The following is a 23,300-nucleotide window of genomic DNA, read 5'->3' as shown; positions in this document are numbered from 1 at the left end:
AATAATATATAGAATACTATTAAAAATTAAAAAAAAAATAATTTTTATAACTTACTATTCATAACCACTTTAAAATTAAAATCACAATATATAAATAAATATATTAATGTAAGTATAATATAATATAATATTAATGCAAATAAATCTTGTTGAAGAAGCTTTGTTCTCTCTCTTATTTCCTCATTGAGTAGGTGGTGTTGCACCTTCACTTGACATCCATCTACAAACCCACGAGAGACGTTTGCCTTTCAAGCAGCAGGTGTAGTCTCATCATCATCAACACATTTCACAGTAACAAGGAGAAGATCAACCAGTTGTAAGTCTTTTATTTCTCGGTTACATTACTTAATCCATATATATTTTTTGTAACTTGTATTTCTTTTCTTTTTCTTAGATTGTTTTTTTATTTTATTTTTTTTATGTTTGAATCCGTTTATTGTTTGTACTTTAGTAACAATCTTGTTAACTCACACATGTTCATGTATGTACAACTTCATTCATGTTTACATTTACTGTATGAGTAATTTGCCTACTTATTATGTGTCATTAAAGATTGTTATTATGTCAGTATACAAAACATGAAACAAAACAATCCATCTTCTTTACAAATACGTCGTAAATCTTATGTTTTTTGCGAGGAAGATCGATGTCGGAGAATGTGGTTTCTTCAGTTACTCAGGTATGGGGTCATATTTGAAGCTTATTGTAACATACGTATTTTATATTATTGTTAGGGGTGCTAAAAGGGTGGTGCTCACGGGTTGGGTTGGTGGGTTCAACCTGATCCGAACCCAAAAATTCTAGACGAATCCAAACACGACACGAACCCGAAAATTGTGCCATACATATGAACTTAAACATGACCTGAATATTCATGGGTTGAGCCAAACACGACCCGTTCAACCTGAATTTTTCATTTTTAAATTTTTTCCACAAATGAATATATTAAAAAAAAACTAAAATTTAATACAAAAAGAAACACAAATGTATATAATACTATTACATTTAAATTATAAAATTCTATGTCAATTTCTTTTTTTACGGCATAAAATACACTCCCACTTTAATTTATGATATAAAACATATTGTAAAAAAATATAATGCAATATAAGTGGGTTAAACGGGTCAACCTGCCAACCCGACCGGGTTGACCTGAACCTGACCCGTTTAGCTAAACGAGTTCAACCAGAAACTTACCAAACCTGTTTAGACTAAACCCAAACCCGCGAATTTTTGTGTTAGGTTCGTGTTGTGTCATAAATTCACACCCCTGATTATCGTGACTCTTACGAGTATAGACGCGATTCAAGAATTAGGAAAACGAGTCACAAGTTGAGTTGCGAGTTAACAAGTATGATGTAAATGACTTTCTACTTGGTGTAATATGTTAAATTTCAGATTCCAAGTATCGCGGAAGGAGTAATTCAAACACAGTCTCAATCGGTTCAATCAACTGCAAGAAACGAACCAGTTCAATCACAATCTCAACCCAACTCTTCGGTTCAACCAACTAGAAGATTGAAGAGGGATAGATCATCGAAACATGTAACTCTATCCGTCGATGAAACAGGAAGAGAGATACTCACATGTAATTTTTGTCAAAATGTTATTCATGTTGGGGGTGAGATGGCATCATGTGAAAAAGTGACTTCAAATGCTTGTTTTACTATCCCGGAGGAAGAGGAGGAAGAAGAAGAAGAGGAAGCGGAAACAGCAGTGCGAAACGTCAAAGCACGACTTGTTCAAGGTATAAATGATCCATCTCAACTCACTATTGAATTTGCTATGCAAATGTGTTTATATACACAAATAAAAAGGATGCAAATTGAATATCTATGTATATTTTGTTAAATATTATGAAAATGAGTTTTCAACAAACTCCAATAAATAATGAAAAGTTATGAAGATAATGATAGTGAGAGTTAAGTGCATTGAAGCTAGGCTTGTAAACGAACCGGAAGTTCATGAATTGATCGGCGGAAAGTTCGTTTATTTAAAAAACGAACGAACATGAACACACGTATTGTTCTTTCGTTTATGTTCATGAACGTTTATTTATGGTCTTTCCAATTTAAATACATAAGTATATAAAGTTCTATAAATACTAAACATAAAATGACCTTTCTAACTACTTATATAAATATATAACTAATTGTTAATTGGATTTCTAGTAATAAAATTGGTTTTCCAATGAAATTTGTCGTAATTAATCACTAACTAGTCTTAACCCCCCACGTTGCGGGATAGGGGGTGTAAAATCATGCTACCAGTGTTGCGGAGTGGGGAGGCATAAAGTCGTGCTAAGTAGCAACTAAACGAAGACCAAAACCGAGAAAAAATGTGAAATAAAATCATGAATTTTAACGCTTAGTGACTCATGTGACGTAAACCATAGACGAATTCGAATATATACCGACACATATTAAAATTTTGAGGGGGTTAAAAATAGACAAAATATGACCAACAAACATCGTGCTATATAGCAACCAAATAACAACAAACCCGAGAAAAAACGTAAAACAAAACTATTATAAAAAAACTAAACTAATTTAATTTTTGTTACAAAATTATAACAAAGCCAAAGTTTTGTTACATAAATATAATCTTAAAGTTTATATATGAAAAAGGAAAAGCATAAAAGACAAAACCATAATAAAACAAAAAAAAGTTACTGTTGCTCATATTCTTATTCTTATGAATTAATACATATAAGGAATTTATATAAAAAAATTACCTTATGTTCGTTTACGTTTTGTGTTTATTTATGTTTGTTCAATTTTGATCGTTTAAGTTTGTCGGTTTATGTTCGTTTAGGTTTTAAAGGAACACGGACATGCCCATTTTCTTAATAAACTAACACGAACAAAAAATTGTGTTCGGTTATATGTTCGTGTTCATGTTCGGTTAAAGTTAAATGAACGGACAGTTCATTTACAGGCCTAATAGAAGCTGTGAGACTCAATATACTAATGATCAGCTTATAACTCGTATGTATTTAACAAACATTTTTATACTAGAGAGAGAAGAAAGCCGCAAAGAAGCATTAGATGCATTAGATGATATAAACGAAGCATTAGATGATATAAACGAATGTCTCGCCCCGACAGAAAAGCTTCTACTGGGAGTTATGAAAGATCTAGTCAAATTGGTTTTTTCAGGTGTCAAATCCTATTCCAAGAGCAAATGATCAAACGACAGTCGATGTGGTTTATGTCTATGTCTATTATGGTATGTAGTTTAACGTTAAGTCTTTCGTAAGCTTCATGAACTTATGATGGTCAGCTATGTGTGTTGTTTTTATGTAATGCATTAGGAATATTTGCAGTTTGCATTATTCCACATTTTGGTTGAATTGCATTGGGCATTTTGTAGGTTGTATGGATTTTATTATTTATTTTATATAAACCTTAGCTTCAATTCAGTTTGTATGGCAAAAGGCTTGAATTTCATTGGGAATTTTGCAGGTTGTATGAGTTAAATTGTTTCATTGTTGCTGGTCAAAATTCTGCAATGTTTGGTTTAAAAATATGCTGTTTTATGCCTCAAAGTTCTGCAGTTTTATGCCTAAAAATCTGCTCTTTAATGGTCAAAATTCCACTATTTAGCGGTCGTAATTATGGGTGTAAACGAGCCGGGCCGAGCCAGACCAGGCTCAAGCTCGGCTCATCATGTTGTGTGAAGCTCGAGCTCAGCTCGGTTCAAGCCGAGGGGCGATGCTTTGAAGGGGCCAGGAGGGGCGCCCGACCCCCCGAACTTTTCGGCCAGTAGTGTTATATATGTAGTTTTCATATAGAAACTTTTTGGGTATATATGTTTTCGACCCCCCCCCCCCCCCCCCCCCGGTTCTATAGAAATTTTTGGGTATATACGTTTTCGACCCCCCGTAAAAAATTTTAAGCTTCGCCACTGTTCAAGCCTACTTATTTTAGCTCGAGCTCGGCTTGCGAGTAAAACCTAAAGCTTGAGCTATTTTGGGAACAACATCAACCGAGCTAAAAGCTCAGCTCGAGCTCATTTCAATATCGCTTAAACATGTCAAAGCTCGGCTTGGCAATGTTATTATTATTATATTATTATATTATATATAAAAAAAAACTAAAAGTCTGTTTGGGCTCGCGAGCCTAAACGAGCTTTGTATTTCAGGTTCGAGCTCGGGCTCGATAACTAAACGAGCTGTATTTCAGGCTCGGGCTCGTTAAGACTTGACTCGTTCGAGCTTTTAACCGAGCCGATCACGAGTAGCTCTCGATCCTCTGGGCTTGTTTACACCCCTAGTCATAATTCTGCAGTTTTATGCCTCAATATTCTGCACTTTTATGCCACCAACTTCTACTCTTTAATGGCTCAATATTCAGCTCTTTTATGTGTCAAAATTCACCTCTTTTGTGGCTCAAAACTCTGCACTTTAGAAAGTTGGAGACCATTCTTTGTTGTTTGCAATATTCAGTTTGTATGTACTTTGTTTTTATTATGCCAAAGATTGAACAACCAACTTCAAGCCATTAATAAACATGCCATTAAAAGTTTGTCAATTTTAAGAAAGAGAACAATGAAAAAGACTCCAAATTAATTAAAGGGGAAATAGCCAAAATAGCCGAGACTTGGTCAAAGTTTCAAAAATAGCCAATTCAAACGGCTCTTTAAGACTTTTCCTCAAACCTGAAACGTCTTAACCGGCAACCAATCCACGAAAGCCACTTGTCCACAAAAGAAAATAATTCCAAATAATTGCAACCAGGTAAACAAGCATTGTAAATTGAAATTCTTTGCACCTACTTTATCATCCAAACCAGTTACCATTCATTTCTCTCTCTACAACTACTGTTCCTCTTTCTTCTTCACTGAGCACCACCACCACCCTCACCGAGCACCACCACCCTCCACCCACCACAAACACCACTGTAAACCACCACGGTCCACGGTCACGTACCAACCAACCACCACCATCACCTACCAACAATCGTCACTCTCCGCCCACCACAAAAACCGTTACTAACCACAACCCCCACCACTGTCACCTAGCACAACTTCAATAGACCGGACCAACATCTCAAAACCATCTGGGTTTTATCACCGTAGCTCCGGTCAGTGTGTGATCACCATCTGGGTTTTATCACCGTCACCTACCACAACTTCGCTGACGTCAAAACTTAATCGCCGGAGAGGATTGCCAGAAAACGAGCGGTCGTATAGAGAGAAAACAGCAGAAAACGAGAAAGAGGAACAGTTGTAGACGTTTCAGGTTCTGAGACGTTTCAGTGTTCTGAGACGTTTCAGCACTTGTGGACACGTGGCTTTCGGTGGGTGGTTGATGAGGAAACCTCTTAACTTTTGGTTTGAGACGTTTAAGGTTTGAGGAAAAGTCTGCCGTTTAAATTGGCTATTCTTGAAACTTTGACTAAGTCAGTCAGGGCTATTTTGGCTATTTCCCCTTAATTAAAAAGCTTTCTTTTAATTTTTAAGCTTTTTTAATTGACTGTACTTAAATGACAATGAACTGAAACAAGTGGGCCAAAAGCGGCCAAAAAGTTCTTTTGACTGAAATCGATTTTTTGAGCAAAAGTATTCAACTCAAAAACATTATTATATCTTTGGGAAAGACAAAAATATATATATTTTAAGACCTTGCAAAAGTCCCTAGCAAGCTGCTAGCGAACGAATGTATTCGTGGTGGTAAGATATTCCCTCTCTATCCTAAAGATGAAAGTAGAGGTGTTAAACAGGTTGTGTTAGTGGGCATGGGCGAATCTAGGCCTTTTTGATGGGTTCCAGGAACCCATTCGGTTTGGGAAGAATGGAAAAATTAGTAAGAACTTTGTATGATTTAGAAAAAAAGATAGTGAGAATCTACCAAAAGGAACCCTTACAAAAAGTTTCTGAATCCGCCACTGTTCGTGGGGTGACGGGTTCAACCTGACCTAAACCCGACAATTTTAGATGAATCCGAATACGACCCGAACCCGAATATTGTGTCATATACATATGAACCCAAACACGACCTGAATATTAGTGGGACCCATCCATTCGAATTATTTTAACTTTTATTTCTTTTTCCTGAAAATTAATATATTAATATTAAAATTTACGAAAACAAAATCACAAATATATAATACAATTACATTTAAATATATATTGTAAAAAATATAATATAATATACATCAGAGTTGTAGTAAGGGTAGAGACTAACGATTAATCGGGATTAATCTGGGATTAATCGGCGCCTAGTTAGGATTTTTACAACCATGGCATACATAGGTTAAACGGGTCAACTCGTCAACCCGATCAGGTTGACCCGAACCTGACCCGTTAAGCTAAACGAGTTCAACCTGAAACTGACCTGAACCCGTATAAACTAAACCCAAACTCATGAACTTCGTGTTAGGTTCGTGTCGTGTCAAAAATTCACACTGGCGTGTGAAAGTGATATTGATATCCGTAATTAGATAGGGTATGTCACATGTGCACGTTTTTATCTTAGATATTGATATATCCGTAATTAAATAGGGTATAGCACGTTTTTATCGTAGAAAACACTATTCAAATCTTTAGAGTTTTGAGTCTCTCTTTCTACCTTTTTCTCTAATTCTATACCCAAAAATGTCTTGTATGAGTGGCCCAAATGTAAACGTGTGGCCTTCTTTAACGTCTAATCGCATCTTTCTACTGATTTTTGTCACATAGTAACTTGTCAACATAATATTAGACTATAGGGTGTGGAGGGGCTTGGGTTAGGGGCATTGTTCACACATGGCGATTAGGGATGAGCAAATACCGATCCCGTCCTGACACCGATAATCCCGATCCCAAAATTTCATCAATACTTGATACCGATACCGATACCGAAAAATGTCGGTTCGGTACGGTATCGGTATTTTGAGGGTAAAAGTCGGTATTTTACCGATACCGTACCGTACCGATACCGAAAAAACCAAAATGTGGATATCGTTTACGATACCGAAACATGTCGGGATCGGGATTATCGGTATCGGGATGGGATCGGTATTTTATACCATTTGCTCATGCCTAATGGCGATGGTGTGATCCACAAGCTAATACTCAAAAACTAGGGTTATGGTGGGGCGTCGCTTAACTGGGCGTGGTCAGCTAGGTGGAATTTTCTAAAAAAACTACAAAGAAAATTAAAAAAAAAACCTACATTGAACCAGCCAACCACAGCCCGCCATGTCACACCCCCCTCCCCCGTCCCACGCCAGACAAAATCTTCACATCAAGCAAGCAATGCTGACTAAAACGCCAACCCGGAGTGAAACACCTGGCGCCCAAAACTCACGCCAACACCCACCAGTCTAATACTATACCCATTTTGACCTTATCCTTCTCTCTCACACACACAAACGTGTATGTATATCTAATAAAGATTTCTGTGTGCCCACAAATTATTAATTCAACCTTTTTTTTTACTGGTAAACCCCTCCCAAAAACTTGCACCTACCAACTCATCAAACAAGGCCCCAAGATTGGATTCCTTAAAGGGCTTTGTTTTGTTTGTAAGCTTTTGATCTTTTTTCTTTTTGTTTTTAACACTTTAAAGCTTCCATTTTTATGGCCTCTGTTACACTCTCAAGATTCTTTATCTTCTTCACTTTGCTCCCTGTAATCACACACTCTATCCCTTTTGTTCTCTTTCATGGTAACTCTTTCTTTCCCTTTTTAATTTTTGAATTCTTCAATGTTATGTTTTTCTTTAATTTTGAGGAAGAATATAAGTTGTGGGTTTTCTTTTATTTGTATTTATCTGGGATCTTGCTTTGATCTTAGCATAGATTCTCTGTTTTTTTTTTTAGTTTTATATGTCTGTTAGGTTAATTTGTTGATGTGGGAAATGATGTTTGACTTAAAAAGTTCAGGCCTTTTTCCCTTTTAAAGTCAAATCATGCACTTTTAAATTAATTTTGAGTTGAAGATGTATTATTATGGAATTACAGGTAACTAGTCAACTCGGTATTATCGTCCGGTACAACCTGGTACTGCCGGTTGCTTGGTTTAAAAAAGCGCGCCTTAAGCGAGCTTAAGCGCAAAGCGCATCTAGGCGCAAACCCCATTGCCTTGTGTGACATAAGGCGCACGATGTACAAGAAGCGCAGCTGAGGCGCGCTTTTTAGGGTGAAAACCAACCTAAGGCGCACGCTTTTTGTACATGGGGTGTTTCTATGCTTCTGAGTGTTGTACAACAGGCTTTTTATGCTGTAATTTTATGTTTTTTTTCAATTTAAAACATATATAAAGCTTAATTATAGCTAAATCATAGGTATTGGATGCTAAATACTTATGGGATATATAAAATAAATTATATAATCACTTTGCGCTTTGTGTACGAAAAGCTCACCGCTTTTGCGCTTCGCTTTTTAAAAATCGGTTTTAGAACTCATCGCTTTTGTGCGCTTCCCGCTTTTTTAAACCAAGGCCGGTTGAACCATTTCTAAGCCCTACCCGGTACAGTTTAAAACCTGGTTTTTATAACATTGGTTTATATTCTTTTGCTCAAAATATTGACGGTGAGGCTAAACGTACCCCTTACTTGCTTAACGTGTACGCTATGAGTAAAAAGAAAATAGAGAGATGATATGATCGATTTAGTGGGGGGGGGGGGTGTTTATTTAGGAAGGGGTACGATTAGCACAACCCATTCTGTCTAAGCAAACTGAATCTTATTAATGTTGAAATTAGTAACTAATCTGATTGAATCTAATATAAACATGTCATGTATATATTGCCCCATGACAAGTTTGTCATGTTTCAAGATTTACAATCTTGGTATTTGAATGTGGATTTTCGAGGCGATTCTTCTGACTTTGGAGATTCAGAATCTGTTAATCAGTTGCTTAATCTTTGGATAGTTACATGATCCAATAGCTATCTCAATAATTCGGTTTCTTACTGTTGCTTCAAACCTGATTCTTCATATTTATAGTAATCATGAGTCAGTTTACAAAGAATTAAATCTGATTCTCGCGGTTTAAAATCACAATGCTCGTTATAAAACGTTTTGATTGGCAAAAAGCAGGGGCTGTTTGGCAACATCTGAATGGTTAAGTGCTGAACCAGTAAGAGGTTTGAACCATTAAGTGCTGAACCAGTAATTTGTCTGAACCATTAAGAGCCTGTATAATGCTTAACCGTTCAGAGGCAAATGTCTGACCAATTCAGATTAGAGGTCTTAACCATTCAGACTCTGTATAAATCTTAACCATTCAGAGGCAAATGTCTGAACCATTCAGACATCAGCTCGTGAAACAAACAGTCTGAACCATTAAGTGCTGAACCAATAAGAGGTCTGAACCATTAAGAGCCTCATTAAGAGGTAAACAAACAGCCCCTTAGCTTAATAGCGGAATCTTCCTAATCATATTATGCATTATCATTTATCAACATTTTTCTAAGTATTAAAATTTCTTCAAGCCCCTAATTTGTTTATGCTGCCTTGTTTATAGGCGTTGCAGATAGTTGCACCAAGAAAGGAGTCAAGCATTTCACCGATCTTTTAAGCGAGTGGTCTAATACTCAAGGATATTGCATGTATGCTCGTTTTTAACTTGTAAGTCATAATCATAAAAACTAATTCTTGACATTTTTTTTTTTTTTTTTTTTTTGTGTAGAGAAATTGGAAATGGAGTATGGGATTCATGGTTCATGCCTTTTGAGGACCAGGTGGTTTATCCAAAATTCTTGCGATAAAACGTTTTTCCAATTTATTTATCGTATAAGATATAGTTATTGGGATGATAATTTTTTGACTTGGGATTTTTCATTTTTGTGTTTGGTTTTGTAGGTTGAGATTGCTTGTGAGAAGGTAATGAAACCGGCGCCTAATAGTCTTTTAACGTTTTTTGTGTTTTTGTAACTCGTTTTTAAACGCGTATACTTTGCGCGATTAACAGGTGAAGAGCATGAGTGAACTCAATCAAGGTTATAACATAGTTGGACTTTCTCAGGTGAGTTATGAATTTACGATCAAAATCTATTCCATTTTGTATAAAAATGACATTTTTATAGAGTGAATTTCAAGGATTGTCCTTTATCTTTATACCCATTTTCAGGCGCTGTCCTTTATGTTCAAAATTGACGAGTTTTGTCCTTTATGTTTTCATATCATACACGTTTTGTCCTTTAGGCCTAACCTAGTTAGTTGAGTGAATTTCAAGTTTTGTCCTTTATCTTTAGGCCACTTTGCAAGTTTTGTCCTTTATGTTTAAATTTGACGAGTTTTGTCCTTTATGTTTAAAAATCAAGCACGTTTTACCCTTTATGTTTAAAAATCAAACACGTTTTGTCCTTTATGTTTAAAAAATCAAGCACGTTTTGTCCTTAAAAATCAAGCATAAAGGACAAAACGTGCTTGATTTTTAAACATAAAGGACAAAACTCGTCAAATTTAAACATAAAGGACAAAACTTGCAAAGTGGCCTAAAGATAAAGGACAAAACTTGAAATTCACCCTAGTTAGTTTTTTCAGTTAAATTTGGTCATATGCTTTGCACATGAGGGCATTTTTGTCAATTCAAAGGTAAGTTAAACAGCAGATTTACAGCTCAAAGCTTCTGCAACCTTTGAATTGACAAAAATGCCCTCATGCGCAAAGCACATGACCAAATTTAACTGAAAAAACTAATTGGGTTAGGCCTAAAGGATAAAACGTGTATGATATGAAAACATAAAGGACAAAACTTGTCAATTTTAAACATAAAGGACAACGCCTGAAAATGAGTATAAAGATAAATTTTTATAGGAATAACGACTTCCCAATGTGCAAAAATGTTAATTAAGTGCGGTGGTTTTGCAGGGTAACTTGGTTGGTAGAGGAGTTCTTGAGTTTTGTGACGGAGCACCTCCGGTAAGTGTTCGTGTAGAATACTTATATATGGGATCATACATGTGGATGCCACCTAAGAATTAGAAGGCTGTGATACTATCATTCACGTGTTTCGTAACAGGTGAAGAACTTCATATCCGTAGCAGGTCCTCATGCTGGCGAAGCATCAGTCCCGTTTTGTGGTGTAAGTCTCGTGATTTTTCTCTTTTTAACCGCAAAAGTTTTATCGCTTTCGTTTCACATTTATCTTGGTTTTCAATTTGCAGACTGGTTTAATGTGTGTTTTGGTGGATAGTTTGATTAAGTTAGCAATTTACAGCCCAACTCTCCAGGTTAGATTTCACATCTTTTCCTTCAAACTTGAAAATATGGGTCAATTTGGGTGCGTTTTATTGATAACGGCAGGGGCGCAGGATAAGTGGGGCGGGAGGGGGCGCCCGCCCCCGCCCCCCCCCCCCCCCCCCCGAATTTTTCGCTCAGTAGTGTTATATATGTAGTTTTTGTATAGAAATTTTTGGGTATAGTTAAACTCGGTAAAGATATATTGTTATTGAATTGTGATTGTGATTATAATTGCTGAATATACATGAGTATATATAGAATACAATATTACACTCTAATCCCTCTAATATAACATAATATTAAACTATGTCTAATATCCCCCCGCAAGCTAAGGCCGGGGAGCGACTCTTAGCTTGGATCGTAAGAACAAGAATCTTGGAGAGGGAAGAGCCTTGGTAAAAACATCTGCAATCTGATCTTCTGTGGAGATAAACTGCACCGAGAGTTTTTGTTGAGCAACTTGTTCCCGGACAAAATGAAAGTCGACTTCAACGTGCTTTGTACGCGCATGAAAGACGGGATTTGCTGACAGGTATGTTGCACCAAGATTGTCACACCATAATGTTGGGGCTGATCGTACTGGAACATGCAGTTCATGCAAGAGAGCCCGTAACCAAGTTAATTCAGCAACCGTGTCTGCAAGGGCTTTATACTCTGATTCTGTAGATGACCTAGAGACAGTCTTTTGTTTACGGGCTGACCAAGACACAAGATTAGACCCAAGATATATAGCATACCCCCCGGTGGATCGACGGTCATCTGGGCACCCAGCCCAATCAGCATCAGAAAAGGCACTCAAGTTGTTGAAAGAAGCATCCGTGTAGGCGTGAAGAACCGGAGGAGACTGCTGTTTAAGTAGAAGACCATGTGTGGCAGTACCCTTCAAGTACCGTAGAATGCGCTTAACAACTGACCATTGATTCTCTGTTGGCGAGTGCATGAATTGACATACCTTATTGACTGCATAGGTAATGTCTGGACGAGAAAGCGTGACATATTGAAGGGCACCCACAACCTGCCTATATTTAACCGGGTTCTCAAATGGGGAGCTGTCACCCAAAGCCAACTTCACACCCGGTGTAATAGGCGAGTCAACCGGGTGAGCATTGGACAAACCGGCACGTTGTAAGAGCTCGTTAATATACTTTTGTTGGGACAATAGTATGTCCTGGCCACTGTAAAGAATCTCAATGCCCAAAAAATAGGAAAGTCTGCCCATGTCCTGGATAGCAAATGACATGCTGAGATTGCGAACCACCTGATCAATGGCATGTGAATTGTTACCTGTGAGAATAATATCATCTACGTAGACAAGTAGATACAATAACGTGCCCCCCGATGAGTAAACAAAAAGAGAAGAATCTGTCTTGGAGCCCCGAAAACCAAGCCCCTGAAGAGCCATAGACAATTTGTGAAACCAGGCTCTAGGGGCTTGCTTCAAACCATAAAGGGACTTATGTAAAAGACAAACATGATCCGGCTTCAGTGGGTCAACAAAACCTGGTGGTTGCTGTAAATAGACAGTTTCGTTTAAGTCGCCGTGTAGAAACGCATTCTGAACATCAAGTTGCCGTAGTTGCCATTGTTGAGCAACAGCTAAAGAAAGTACGACACGAATAGTGGTAGACTTGACAACCGGGCTAAATGTCTCCTGATAATCAATGCCCGGTTGTTGTCGAAAACCTTTGGCGACTAAACGTGCTTTATGGCGAGTAATAGCCCCTGTTTGGTCCCGTTTGAGTTTGTAGACCCATTTGCAATCAACCACATTAGAACCCGGAACACGCGGTACCAAGGACCACGTACCGTTTCGCAGCAACGCCGAATACTCATCAGCCATGGCGTGACGCCATTTTGGGTCTGTGTTAGCAACAGTAAAGGACGTAGGTTCAGTGTCGGGATTATGTGTGGTAGAGTGAAAGGAGGCGGCATTGTAAGGTTTGGTAGTTTTGGGGTTTTGGCGAAGATTAGGTGGCCGGGAACGGGGAGGTGGTCGGGTCATAGGGGCTGGAGTGGGCTGCGATGTAGCAGGGGAGTGGGGCAGATCTGAGAGAGGCTGCTGAGTTGTAGTCTGGGGGGCTGCAGCATCCGTAGGAGGGGCTGCATCAGCCGTAGGAGAGGATGCAGCAGTCGTAGAAGGGGTTGCAGATTGGTTGAAAGGTTCTGGAGGGGCTGCATCAGCAGATTCTGTGGAATTTGACGTGTTTGGTTTAGGCCGGCGGGCATAGGTGTGGATAAGAGGAGGGTGTGGAGGTGGTGGGGGTGGGTTGGTTGGTGTAGGTGGGTTGGTTGGTGTAGGTGGTGTGGGTGGGTTGAGTGGTGTAGGAGGGGTAATAGGATAAGACGAGACATACGTGTCAGATTCATGAGAGGGAGGGTGTGGGATGGATTGTTTGTGAAAAGGAAAGTGTTGTTCATGAAAGCGAACATGTCGAGCAATGTAGAGGCGTTCGGTGTTTGGGTCAAAGCAGCGATAGCCATAGTGGGTAGGGCTGTAGCCTAAAAATACACACGGTGTGGACCGAAAATCCATTTTGTGTTTGTTGTATGGACGGAGATAAGGGAAGCATTGAGAGCCAAAGACCCGTAAGAAGGAGAAGTCAGGTGGACGACGAAAGAGGTGTTCAAATGGTGAAATTGAGGAATTTGTACGGGAAGGCATACGATTTATTAGGTACACCGCCGTGTCGAAAGCAAAATTCCAAAAACGTAATGGAACGTGGGATTGGGCTAATAAGGTAAGACCCGTTTCGACAACATGACGATGGCGGCGTTCCACGATACCGTTTTGTTCACTGGTATGTGGACAAGAGAGACGATGGGTGATGCCTAAAGTGGTGAGATAGGTAGATAGGTTACGAAATTCTCCACCCCAGTCACTTTGCACTGATTTGAGTTTGGTGTTAAATTGTCTCTCAGCCATAATGATAAACTGTTTGAAAATTTCCAAAACATCAGACTTTCGTTTAAAGGGAAAGATCCACATAAATTTGGAATAATGGTCGACACACAAGAGAAAATAATTGTGACCCTCAAAGGACGTAACGGGAGCAGGTCCCCATACATCACAAAAAATAAGTTCCAAAACACTTGAACTTTTAAAAGTAGAAGATAATAAATGTAACTTTGAAGATTTTCCAACAAAACAAGAATCACAAACAGTACTGGAAACATTATTTTGTAAAGGTAAATGATAAGTAGAAAGCATCGACTTCAAAAGTTGTGGATGAGGATGCCCCAATCGTTGATGCCAAGTGGAAGTGGAAGCACGGACAGCAGAGAAGGAAACTGTAGGAACAGGTTGTAACCGCGGAAGCTTGATGGAATACAGACCGCCATTACTTGGACCCGTGAGGAGGATAGTGTGTGTAGACTTGTCCTTCACAGCAAAATGAGTAGCGTGAAATTCAAAATAAACATTATTATCATGGCAAAAACGTTGGACAGAAAGGAGATTTTGTTTAATTTCTGGAACATGAAGTATGTTTTTAAGATTAAAGGTTTTTGTCGGTGAGGAAAAACGAGTGGAACCAATGTGTAAAATGGGAAGTCCCTTACCGTTGCCAACATGAAGGTTGTCACCCCCATAATAGGCTTCTGAGTTATCGAGGCTGGAGAGATTCGGTGCTACGTGGTGGCTTGATCCGGTGTCGTTGAGCCAGTTGGTGAATGCCTGTTGTGAGCTGTAATCAGCAAAGTTGGCAGATGGTTGTTGTCTTGAGCGTATGGTTGAAGGATCACGGTTGGGACATTGAGACGGTATGTGACCGATGCCACACCTGTTACAAGTACCATACACAGTATTTTGATTAGAAGCCCAACTGAATTGATTTCGATTACCTCCTGTGTTGGAACGATTGTTGGAGCTGTTATAATTGCCACGTCCTCCACGGTTGTTTCCTTGTCTATTGTTTGGGTTGCGGTTTGTGTTGCGGGGCTGTATAGTTGGCCTGTGGGGAAGGGGAAGAAGGAAATTGTAGTTGTAACCCTAGCTGGGCAGCTAGCTGTTGGACAGCCTTAACTGCATCAGAATGAGGCAGTGAACCGGTCGGGGCAGCAGTGGCCGAAGCAACGGGTTCACGGGCTGCAGTAAAGGCTTGTGTGGGAGGCATAGCGGCTGCTGTTTTCTTTAACATGTAATCATGATCAGCAAACAGAGCATGAAGCTCGTTGAACACCAATTGGCGAGTAAGGGCTGTTGTCTTCAGGCCGTGGTATTCTTCACGAAGACCAGCAATCACTAGCATCACGATATCTTTTTCCTTCATCGGTTCACCAATATTTGCCAGGGCAGTCGCATACTCTTGAGCCCGAGTCAGATAGGCTGAAGAGGATTCATCAGGCTGCATCTCAATCCGCAGCAGTTGAGTCTTCAAAGTGTATTCTCTAGAAGCCGTATGAGGAGCATAGGCACATTCCAGAGACAGCCAAAGCTCCCTAGAAGTAGAGCCCTGCACATGCTGAAAAGAGCTTTCAGAGATTGTGGACAGCAGGAGCATGCGAATATGGGCATCATTAGAGACCCAGATTGCATGCTGAGGATTCGGTTCAGGTTGTTGTGGGAGACTATCTTCCTTTTCTTTACCAGAAGAAGATGAAACAGGAATAGTAGTCGTTGGAGATGGAATTGTGCCATCTACATAACCGAAGAGGTTGTTTGTGACCAAAAACGGATGAATCATAGTCTTCCAATGACCATAATTGGTGGGAGATAGGGTAAATCCAAACTTGTGAGAGTTGTGGATAGTCTTTTCTGATTGGGAGAAGGCGACAAGGGTAGTCATGGTGATTGGTTGATCGAGAAAAAAAGAAGGACAGCAGAGCTGTGGATGACGGCAAAATTAGGGTTTGATCCTCAGCTCTGATACCAAGTTAAACTCGGTAAAGATATATTGTTATTGAATTGTGATTGTGATTATAATTGCTGAATATACATATATATAGAATACAATATTACACTCTAATCCCTCTAATATAACATAATATTAAACTATGTCTAATAGGTATATACATTTTCGCCCCCCCCCCCCGTTTTCGAGGGCAAGCTTCGCCACTGGATAACGGGTCGATTTGGGTGCGTTTTATTAATGACGGGTCAATTCGGGTTGTCTGTTATTGGTAGCAGGTCAAACTGGTAAACAGGACATTGTCTAAAGTGCATAAAGAAGAGTGTTTTTTACCCGAACCTGTTTCGACCTATCACCCAACCTACCTGACCAAGCCGAGCCTGAGCTCGGCTCGGTTTGAGCTTCGTTTTCAAAGCTCGAGCTTGGCTCGTTGGTAGTTTCTCAAGCTTGAGACCGGCTCGTTTATAATCTATTAGTTAGGAGTTAATTACTGTTTTTGTCCCTGTGGTTTGTCAAAAATCACTATTTCAGTCCCTGTGGTTTCACTTTCCTAACCATTTCAGTCCATGTGGTTTCACTTTCGTAACCATTTCAATCCATTTATTCTGTTAGTACAGGGACTGAAATGGTTACGAGGTGGACTGAAATGGTTACGAAAGTGAAACCACAGGGACTGAAATCGCAATTTTTAAACTAATGGACTGAAATAGTGGTTTTTGACAAACCACAGGGATGAAAACAGTAATTAACTCATTAGTTAATATATTAAATTAAATAAAAATAAGATAAGTAATACACTTGTTTCTCGCGAGCTCGATAAGTGAAGCTCGGGATCGTGCTCGTTTACTAAACAAGCTTATTTTTAGGTTCGGGCTCAGCTCGTAAACAAGTTTAAAATAAGCACGACTCTGCCCGTTTACTAGACAACTTTGGGGTAAATGAAATATTAATAAAATTAATATTACACTAAGGCTCAATGAGCCCGACAAGCTTCACATGTTAGGCTCGAGCTCGAGCTACATAAATAAACGAGCTTTATATTAGGCTCAAGCTCGGCTCGGGCTCGAGGCTCGGCTCAAGCTTTTTCTCGAGCTACTTGCGAGCCGCTCGGCTCGTTTGCACTCCTAGTCATAATGCATCATTTGTACTACAAGGGCCAAAAAGTATACTCTTTTACGTAGGGGTGCTAAACGGGTCGTTTTCGTGGGTTGGCGGGTTCAACCCGAACCCGAAAATTTTAGACGAACCCGAACCCGACCCGAACCTGAAAATTGTGTCATACATATGGACCCGAACCCGACCCGAATATTCTCAGGATGGCTCGAACCCGACCCAGTCAACCCGAAATTTTTTATTTTTTAATTTTTTTCAGCAAATTATTAATATATTAAAATTAACATCTACTACAAAAAAAAACACAAATTTATATAATAAAATTACAATAAAATCATAAAATATTATGTCAATTTCCCTTTTTAAGTTATATTTATGACATAAAATTACACACCTAATCAAATTATGACATAAAACATATTGTAAAAATATAATTTTAATATAAATGGGTTAAACGGATCAACCCGCCAACCCAACCGGGTTGACCCGAACCTGACCCGTTTAGCTAAATGGGTTCGCGGGTTCAACCTGAAACTGACCCGAACCCGTTTAGACTAAACCCAAACCCGCGGATTTCGTGTTAGGTTCATGTCGTGTTTTCAGGTCGTGTCAGAAATTCACACCCCTACTTTTACGCAATTGCCCATTGACATCATCACCACCAAATACAGTTGGAATTGATTTTTGGTTATAGCGATATCTTATTTTATGATCATCCAAGGGTAGATTAGGAATTTGATGAATAATGAAATACATTGATACCTAATTTTGATTAAATTTCTTGTTAATCATGCTGGATGCTGTTTGTACAGGAACACTTGGCTCCGGCAAATTACATTAAGATCCCAACTGTGAGTAAAAATCTTGTATACCTTCGTCACAACGGTTTAAACTTGCAGCGCGTAATATATAAATTTAAAAAAAAAAAAAAAAAAACTATGATTATTTTTTTTTATTTTTTAGGATCTTGATGGCTATCGCGAAGGGTGTAAATTCCTACCAAAGCTAAACAATGAGTTTGAAAAAAATGCTACATACAAAGAAAGATTCTCTAGTTTGCAAAACTTAGTGCTTATAATGGTAAGATTCATTTCAAAGATTGTCCTTTATTTTTATACCCATTTTCAGGCGCTGTCCTTTATGTTCGAAATTGACGAGTTTTGTCCTTTATGTTTTCATATCATACACGTTTTGCCCTTTAGGCCTAACCCAGTTAGTTTTTTCAGTTAAATTTGGTCATGTGCTTTGCACATGAGGGCATTTTTGTCAATTCAAAGGTTGCAGAAGCTTTGAGCTATAAATCTGCCGTTGAACTTACCTTTGAATTGACAAAAATGCCCTCATGTGCAAAGCACATGACCAAATTTAACTGAAAAAACTAACTGGTTTAGGCCTAAAGGACAAAACGTGTATGATATGAAAACATAAAGGACAAAACTCGTCAATTTTGAACATAAAGGACAGCGCCTGAAAATGAGTATAAAGATAAAGGACAATCCTTGAAATTCACTCTATTTCATAGTCTTGATGTACAACTTTTACTGCATGAAGTACAAGTGTAAAGAACGATACGCGAGTTCTTGAATTTTGATTTTTTTTTTTTTTTGTGTCTTGAAATGTCTACAGTTCGATAAAGAAACGGTTTTGGTACCAAAAGAAACCTCTTGGTTTGGATACTTTCCTGATGGAGCTTGGGATCCAATACTTCCAGCACAAGAGGTAATCTTAGTATAGCTAGATCATGCATTGATGAGTTGTACAATACAACTCATCAATGCATACACCATTTCCGATCCTTTTTTTGTGCATCCACGAACATAAATGCAATAAGGGGTGTAAACGAGCCAAGCGCTCGTGTGCTACTGGAGATCTGCTCGCTAAAAGCGGAGCTGAGCTTAAAAGTACTCGAGCCCGAACTTCACATTTCTAGCTTTATTAAGCTCGCGCGCCTAAAATTCCTAGTATTTATATAATTTTTCTCAAGTATATTTACATATTAATTATTATTATTATTATTTTATTATTATTATTATTATATATGAATTATACGGTAAAAATAATCAAAAAATATCGGTATATATATAAATATAAAATTATAATTATATATATAGGATAGAGATCAAGCACTCCTACTTCGAGAACTCCTACTTCCCGTGCGAGTTTTGCCACCATTTTTTGCACAAAGATAGATGAACATGTTACAAACACACCTGTAAAAAAAATTGTCGAGAGGTGTTTTACGCCATTTACACTAACGTAAAAAAGCTGTTACATCAGCATTTTTACCCAACTGTAAAGGTTTTTTACGCTAATGTAAATTAACGCATACTATTTTTTTTTTATTTGAAAAGTTGATTTTTTTTTTAAATTTTTGGTACTTTTTTTTGTAAAAGCCTTTTTTAGCCGAGTTCTCAAAGTTTTCACAACTCAAGGGGGTTTTCATTTTACCCTATTACCCTAACCCTATACATGTGTGTGTATATATATAGGGGAGGGTTCAAGTGAAAACTCCTTTTATCGCGAGAACTTGAAAACTAACTAAAAAAAGGCTAAAAACATTCCAAATCTTTTTTTTTACAATTTTTTTAAATCGCTATTTTTAAAACTTTTTTTCAAAAAAAAAATTGTAATGCACATGTGTAATAATACGCATTGTAGTACACATACACGTGTATTATTACACATGTGCACTAAAATTTTTTTTTTTAAGTTCTTTTTTATACACAAAAACTAGCGAAAATTGGTATTTTTTTAGGCTTTTTAGTTAGTTTTCGAGTTCTCGTGATAAAAGGAGTTTTTAATTGAACATTCCCCTATATATATATATATATGTGTGTGTGTGTGTGTGTAAAATCTTTAAATAGCTGATTAAAAAAATTAGTTAGAGCTCAAAACAAGCCAAGCTCGAGCTCTTTAAAGTTAAACGAGTGGTACTAGAGCTTAGCCGAGCTGAGCTCAACTCGCCGTGTTTACAAATGTGACTATATACAGATCCATGCAACAACAGGTTGTACAGTACAATTCATCAATGCATTCCCGGAATCTTGATTTTATTTATGCATTTACATTCTACAGACAAGACTATATATCGAAGACTGGATCGGTTTAAGGACGTTGGATGAGGCCGGGAGGGTCAAGTTTGTAAATGTGTCGGGAAGGCACCTCGACATATCAGATGATGATATGAAGGAGTACATTGTGTCGTACTTAATTGACGAAAATACCCCTGAAAGTCCGGTTCTAACAAAATCAACTCGCCAGCAACATTCGTCGTCGTCTGACGAAAATACCCCTAAAAGTCTGGTTCTAACAAAATCAACTCGTCAGCAACATTCGTCGTCGTCGGGATTCATCAGAAAGTTAGGTGGACAACAAGATCTTCAACTGAAGGTTATTCAGAAATTATAACACGAAATTATTGGTTATGTATTCATGAATGTTTGCCTTTTTTAAAAGGCTTATGTAACTCTAGATGCAATTATTGTTTATTAATAAAAAACTAACAATGGTTCAAAAGTATCTTTTAGAGTTAATTGCTCGGATGGTCCCTGTGGTTTTAAGTTTTTCCACGTTTAGTCCCCACCTTTTTGAAAATAGCAGGTATGCTCCCTATGGTTTGTCATTTTGTTACTCGGATAGTCCCTAAGTAGATGTTAGTTAGTTTGAAAATAGCAGGTATGCTCCCTACGGTTTGTTTTCAAAAGGTGGGGACTAAATGTGAAACCACAGGGACCATCCGAGCAATTAACTCTATCTTTTATTAGGGATGAATTTTTAACACTGACATGAACTTAAAATGAAATTCACGGGTTTGGTTGACATATTTAGCTAAACGAGTCGTCTTAGTGTATGTTTTTTTTTGGTGACACATATTTATCATTTAAAATGTGTTAGGATAATAACTTTGGAAGGTATTTGGTTTTTCTCCACAAAGTATAAGTTCAAAAATAATTTGGCATGTTTTAAACATGATTGCTTCAAAAGAATAAAAAATAATATGTAAATCTAGATTTAAAGTATTAATGTGCAAAAAAAATAAAAAAAAAATTTGTGTGTTAACCTCTTAATAATGCGTCGTGTGTTCAGGTTCTTGTATGACGGATTTTGGGTTTGCGTTCGGGTTGGGGTAAAATTTTTGGGTTCGTGTCCAGTTCAACCCACCAATCTGCAAACACAGCGCAACACATTCAACGTTGCTAAATCAAAATAAAAAATGTTTAAAAAAAATTATAACCAAGAACCGAGCTAAGTACTGTTTTAATGTGGTTCGGTCCCAAAGTAGATCTTGAACAGGATTTCAGCTTCTGGGCTCATCATTTAAACCGAATTTCTTGCATAAATCATTATTATCATCAACCTCAGTAAATCCCACCAATAGCAAAACTAAGGTAAGGTATGAGGAGAGAAAGATGTAGACAGCCTTACCTCTACTCCGTAGAAATAGAGAACCTCAATTTTGATCGTTTGAAGAGGTGAAAGGTAAAACCATCTTTCTATTTCAACTCAGTGGGTTTCTATAGTGGTTTTGTAGTGAACACATTATTAGCCATAGGCCCATAGAGTAGGCTTGATTAATGTATTGCTATCATTTAAGATATATTATTTTGCTAGAGAAGATTACAGACTAATAGCAGGTAGACGGGCAATAAGCTGCGCCGTTACGCCTTTCTGAATAGTAAACACTACCCTGCTAAACACAAAATTCTGCCCCTTAACATGTGCGGTGTTACTGCTTACCACCTGCTGAACCCACTTGAGGAACCGCACCACGTCAGAGGCGAGAGCGCCAAAGGTATCGAAAGCGAACGGGACGAACACATGCTGATTCTTGATGCAAGCTTTTTCGTGTTTAGCTACTTTGCCCGCCTCCGCCTTGGTTATCGCATGCCCGCCACAAACCCGTGGTCCCTTAGCACAAGAAGGGGGGACACACCTGTCAAATCGACGCACGCGTGTTTCCCTTCTTCCCATCCAAAACCAAGAATGTCAGCGGGCCGTAGGGTAGATCTCCCTTCTAATGGGTCGGTTAAGAAGTTCACCGGGGCTTCCTTTTTTGCCGAGATCCCTGCCCGCTTAAGGACATCATGAAGCACATCTCGAACTAAATCATGTCGATATTTAAAGCCTAGTAATTCTTTGCAATGGACTGCATGCTCCCCAAAAGAATCCAAACAAGCCTTCCGACATACGGGACACAGGTCTTCAACCGGGAAAAGGGGTACCATCAGGCGGTACTTGAGGATAGCCCGGTATTCCACAGCTGACATACATTGCCCTGAACCTTCGATGGGAACAACTGACAGGAAATCTTGAGCGTGGGGGGGCTCACAAACACTCAAACACGGCTCGCCGCCGCAGGGACAAGACAAACTTCTCTTCAATTGTCTTGACAATTTCACCATATAAGCCATTCGCCCGAATTGCATACATTTCCAAGAGTGTTACAAGAATCAAGAGTGTCATTACTGATAAAATATGCACTAAATTGTTTAAATTATATATGCACTAAATTGATGAGTTATTGGGGAAAGAATTGATGTTCCTTATGACTCAGGTTCGATTCCCACTCTTCTCATTATTTTCTGCGGCATCCAAGTGAAGAGCGAATACGTGTGGCGCCGGTTCGACTTGGATGGGAGGCGAGGTTTTACCGATTATTTCAGTGTCGTGCCTTCGGGCGGGTGCAGGTCGGGTTTCTGCGCATCTGGGAAGAGACAAGGGGCTGGCGGTGGCCGAGTAGTCGACCTTGGCCACAGCGCCCGGTGTCAAGATGGTTGGCACGTCGTTCCTTGCCGTTCAAAAAAAACTACGGTTTTTTATAATATTTCTATTTCTTTAACTTTGAGAAAACAGCTATAACAACATGAAATTAATAATAGATTATTATAAAAAGCTGAATTATTAGCAAATGCTGAGAAAACTGCTATAACAACATGAAATTGATAACCAATTATGATAAGAAGCCGAGTTATTAGCAAATGCAATTGAAACCAATTTGATCTTGCAACTTGCAAGTTCCAATTAATCATAAACGGATTATATCAAAATAAGTAATAGCTTTTTTTTTGGAAAGGCTATTTCATTTCAAAAAAGGCGACTAGCAACGCGCTAGACCCAAAAACATACACACGGAAACAAGATTACAAAATATAGTAACACCAATTTCT

General features: G+C 38.4%; 2 protein-coding genes across 5 annotated transcripts; both read left to right on the top strand.

Annotated features, from left to right (window-relative positions):
* Window positions 1-195: 195 nt before the first annotated feature.
* LOC110903508 lies at window positions 196-3,371 on the top strand. Its single transcript, XM_022149403.2, has 4 exons — window positions 196-316; window positions 643-679; window positions 1,399-1,747; window positions 3,018-3,371. The coding sequence occupies exons 2-4, from the start codon at window positions 647-649 to the stop codon at window positions 3,185-3,187; spliced, it is 552 nt and encodes a 183-aa protein (XP_022005095.1). The 5' UTR covers window positions 196-316; window positions 643-646; the 3' UTR covers window positions 3,188-3,371.
* Window positions 3,372-7,349: 3,978 nt separating this feature from the next.
* Window positions 7,350-20,657, top strand: LOC110900125 (palmitoyl-protein thioesterase 1). Of its 4 annotated transcripts, none has more exons than XM_022147026.2 (13): window positions 7,350-7,651; window positions 9,453-9,537; window positions 9,618-9,669; window positions 9,791-9,811; window positions 9,900-9,953; window positions 10,802-10,852; window positions 10,953-11,015; window positions 11,098-11,163; window positions 17,946-17,984; window positions 18,097-18,213; window positions 18,760-18,852; window positions 20,209-20,398; window positions 20,465-20,657. In XM_022147026.2, the coding sequence occupies exons 1-13, from the start codon at window positions 7,564-7,566 to the stop codon at window positions 20,539-20,541; spliced, it is 996 nt and encodes a 331-aa protein (XP_022002718.1). In that variant the 5' UTR covers window positions 7,350-7,563; the 3' UTR covers window positions 20,542-20,657. The 4 variants fall into 4 exon arrangements, with proteins under 4 accessions (XP_022002718.1, XP_022002717.1, XP_035837607.1 ...); XM_022147025.2 differs by having other exon boundaries at window positions 20,209-20,403; window positions 20,467-20,657; XM_035981714.1 differs by having other exon boundaries at window positions 20,209-20,411; window positions 20,475-20,657.
* The last annotated feature ends 2,643 nt before the right edge of the window (window positions 20,658-23,300 follow it).

Source organism: Helianthus annuus, chromosome 13, assembly GCF_002127325.2.
Source record: "Helianthus annuus cultivar XRQ/B chromosome 13, HanXRQr2.0-SUNRISE, whole genome shotgun sequence".
Lineage (NCBI taxonomy): Eukaryota > Viridiplantae > Streptophyta > Magnoliopsida > Asterales > Asteraceae > Helianthus > Helianthus annuus.
Note: the sequence above shows the minus strand (reverse complement) of the source record. Positions and strands in the feature narration are given on the sequence as shown.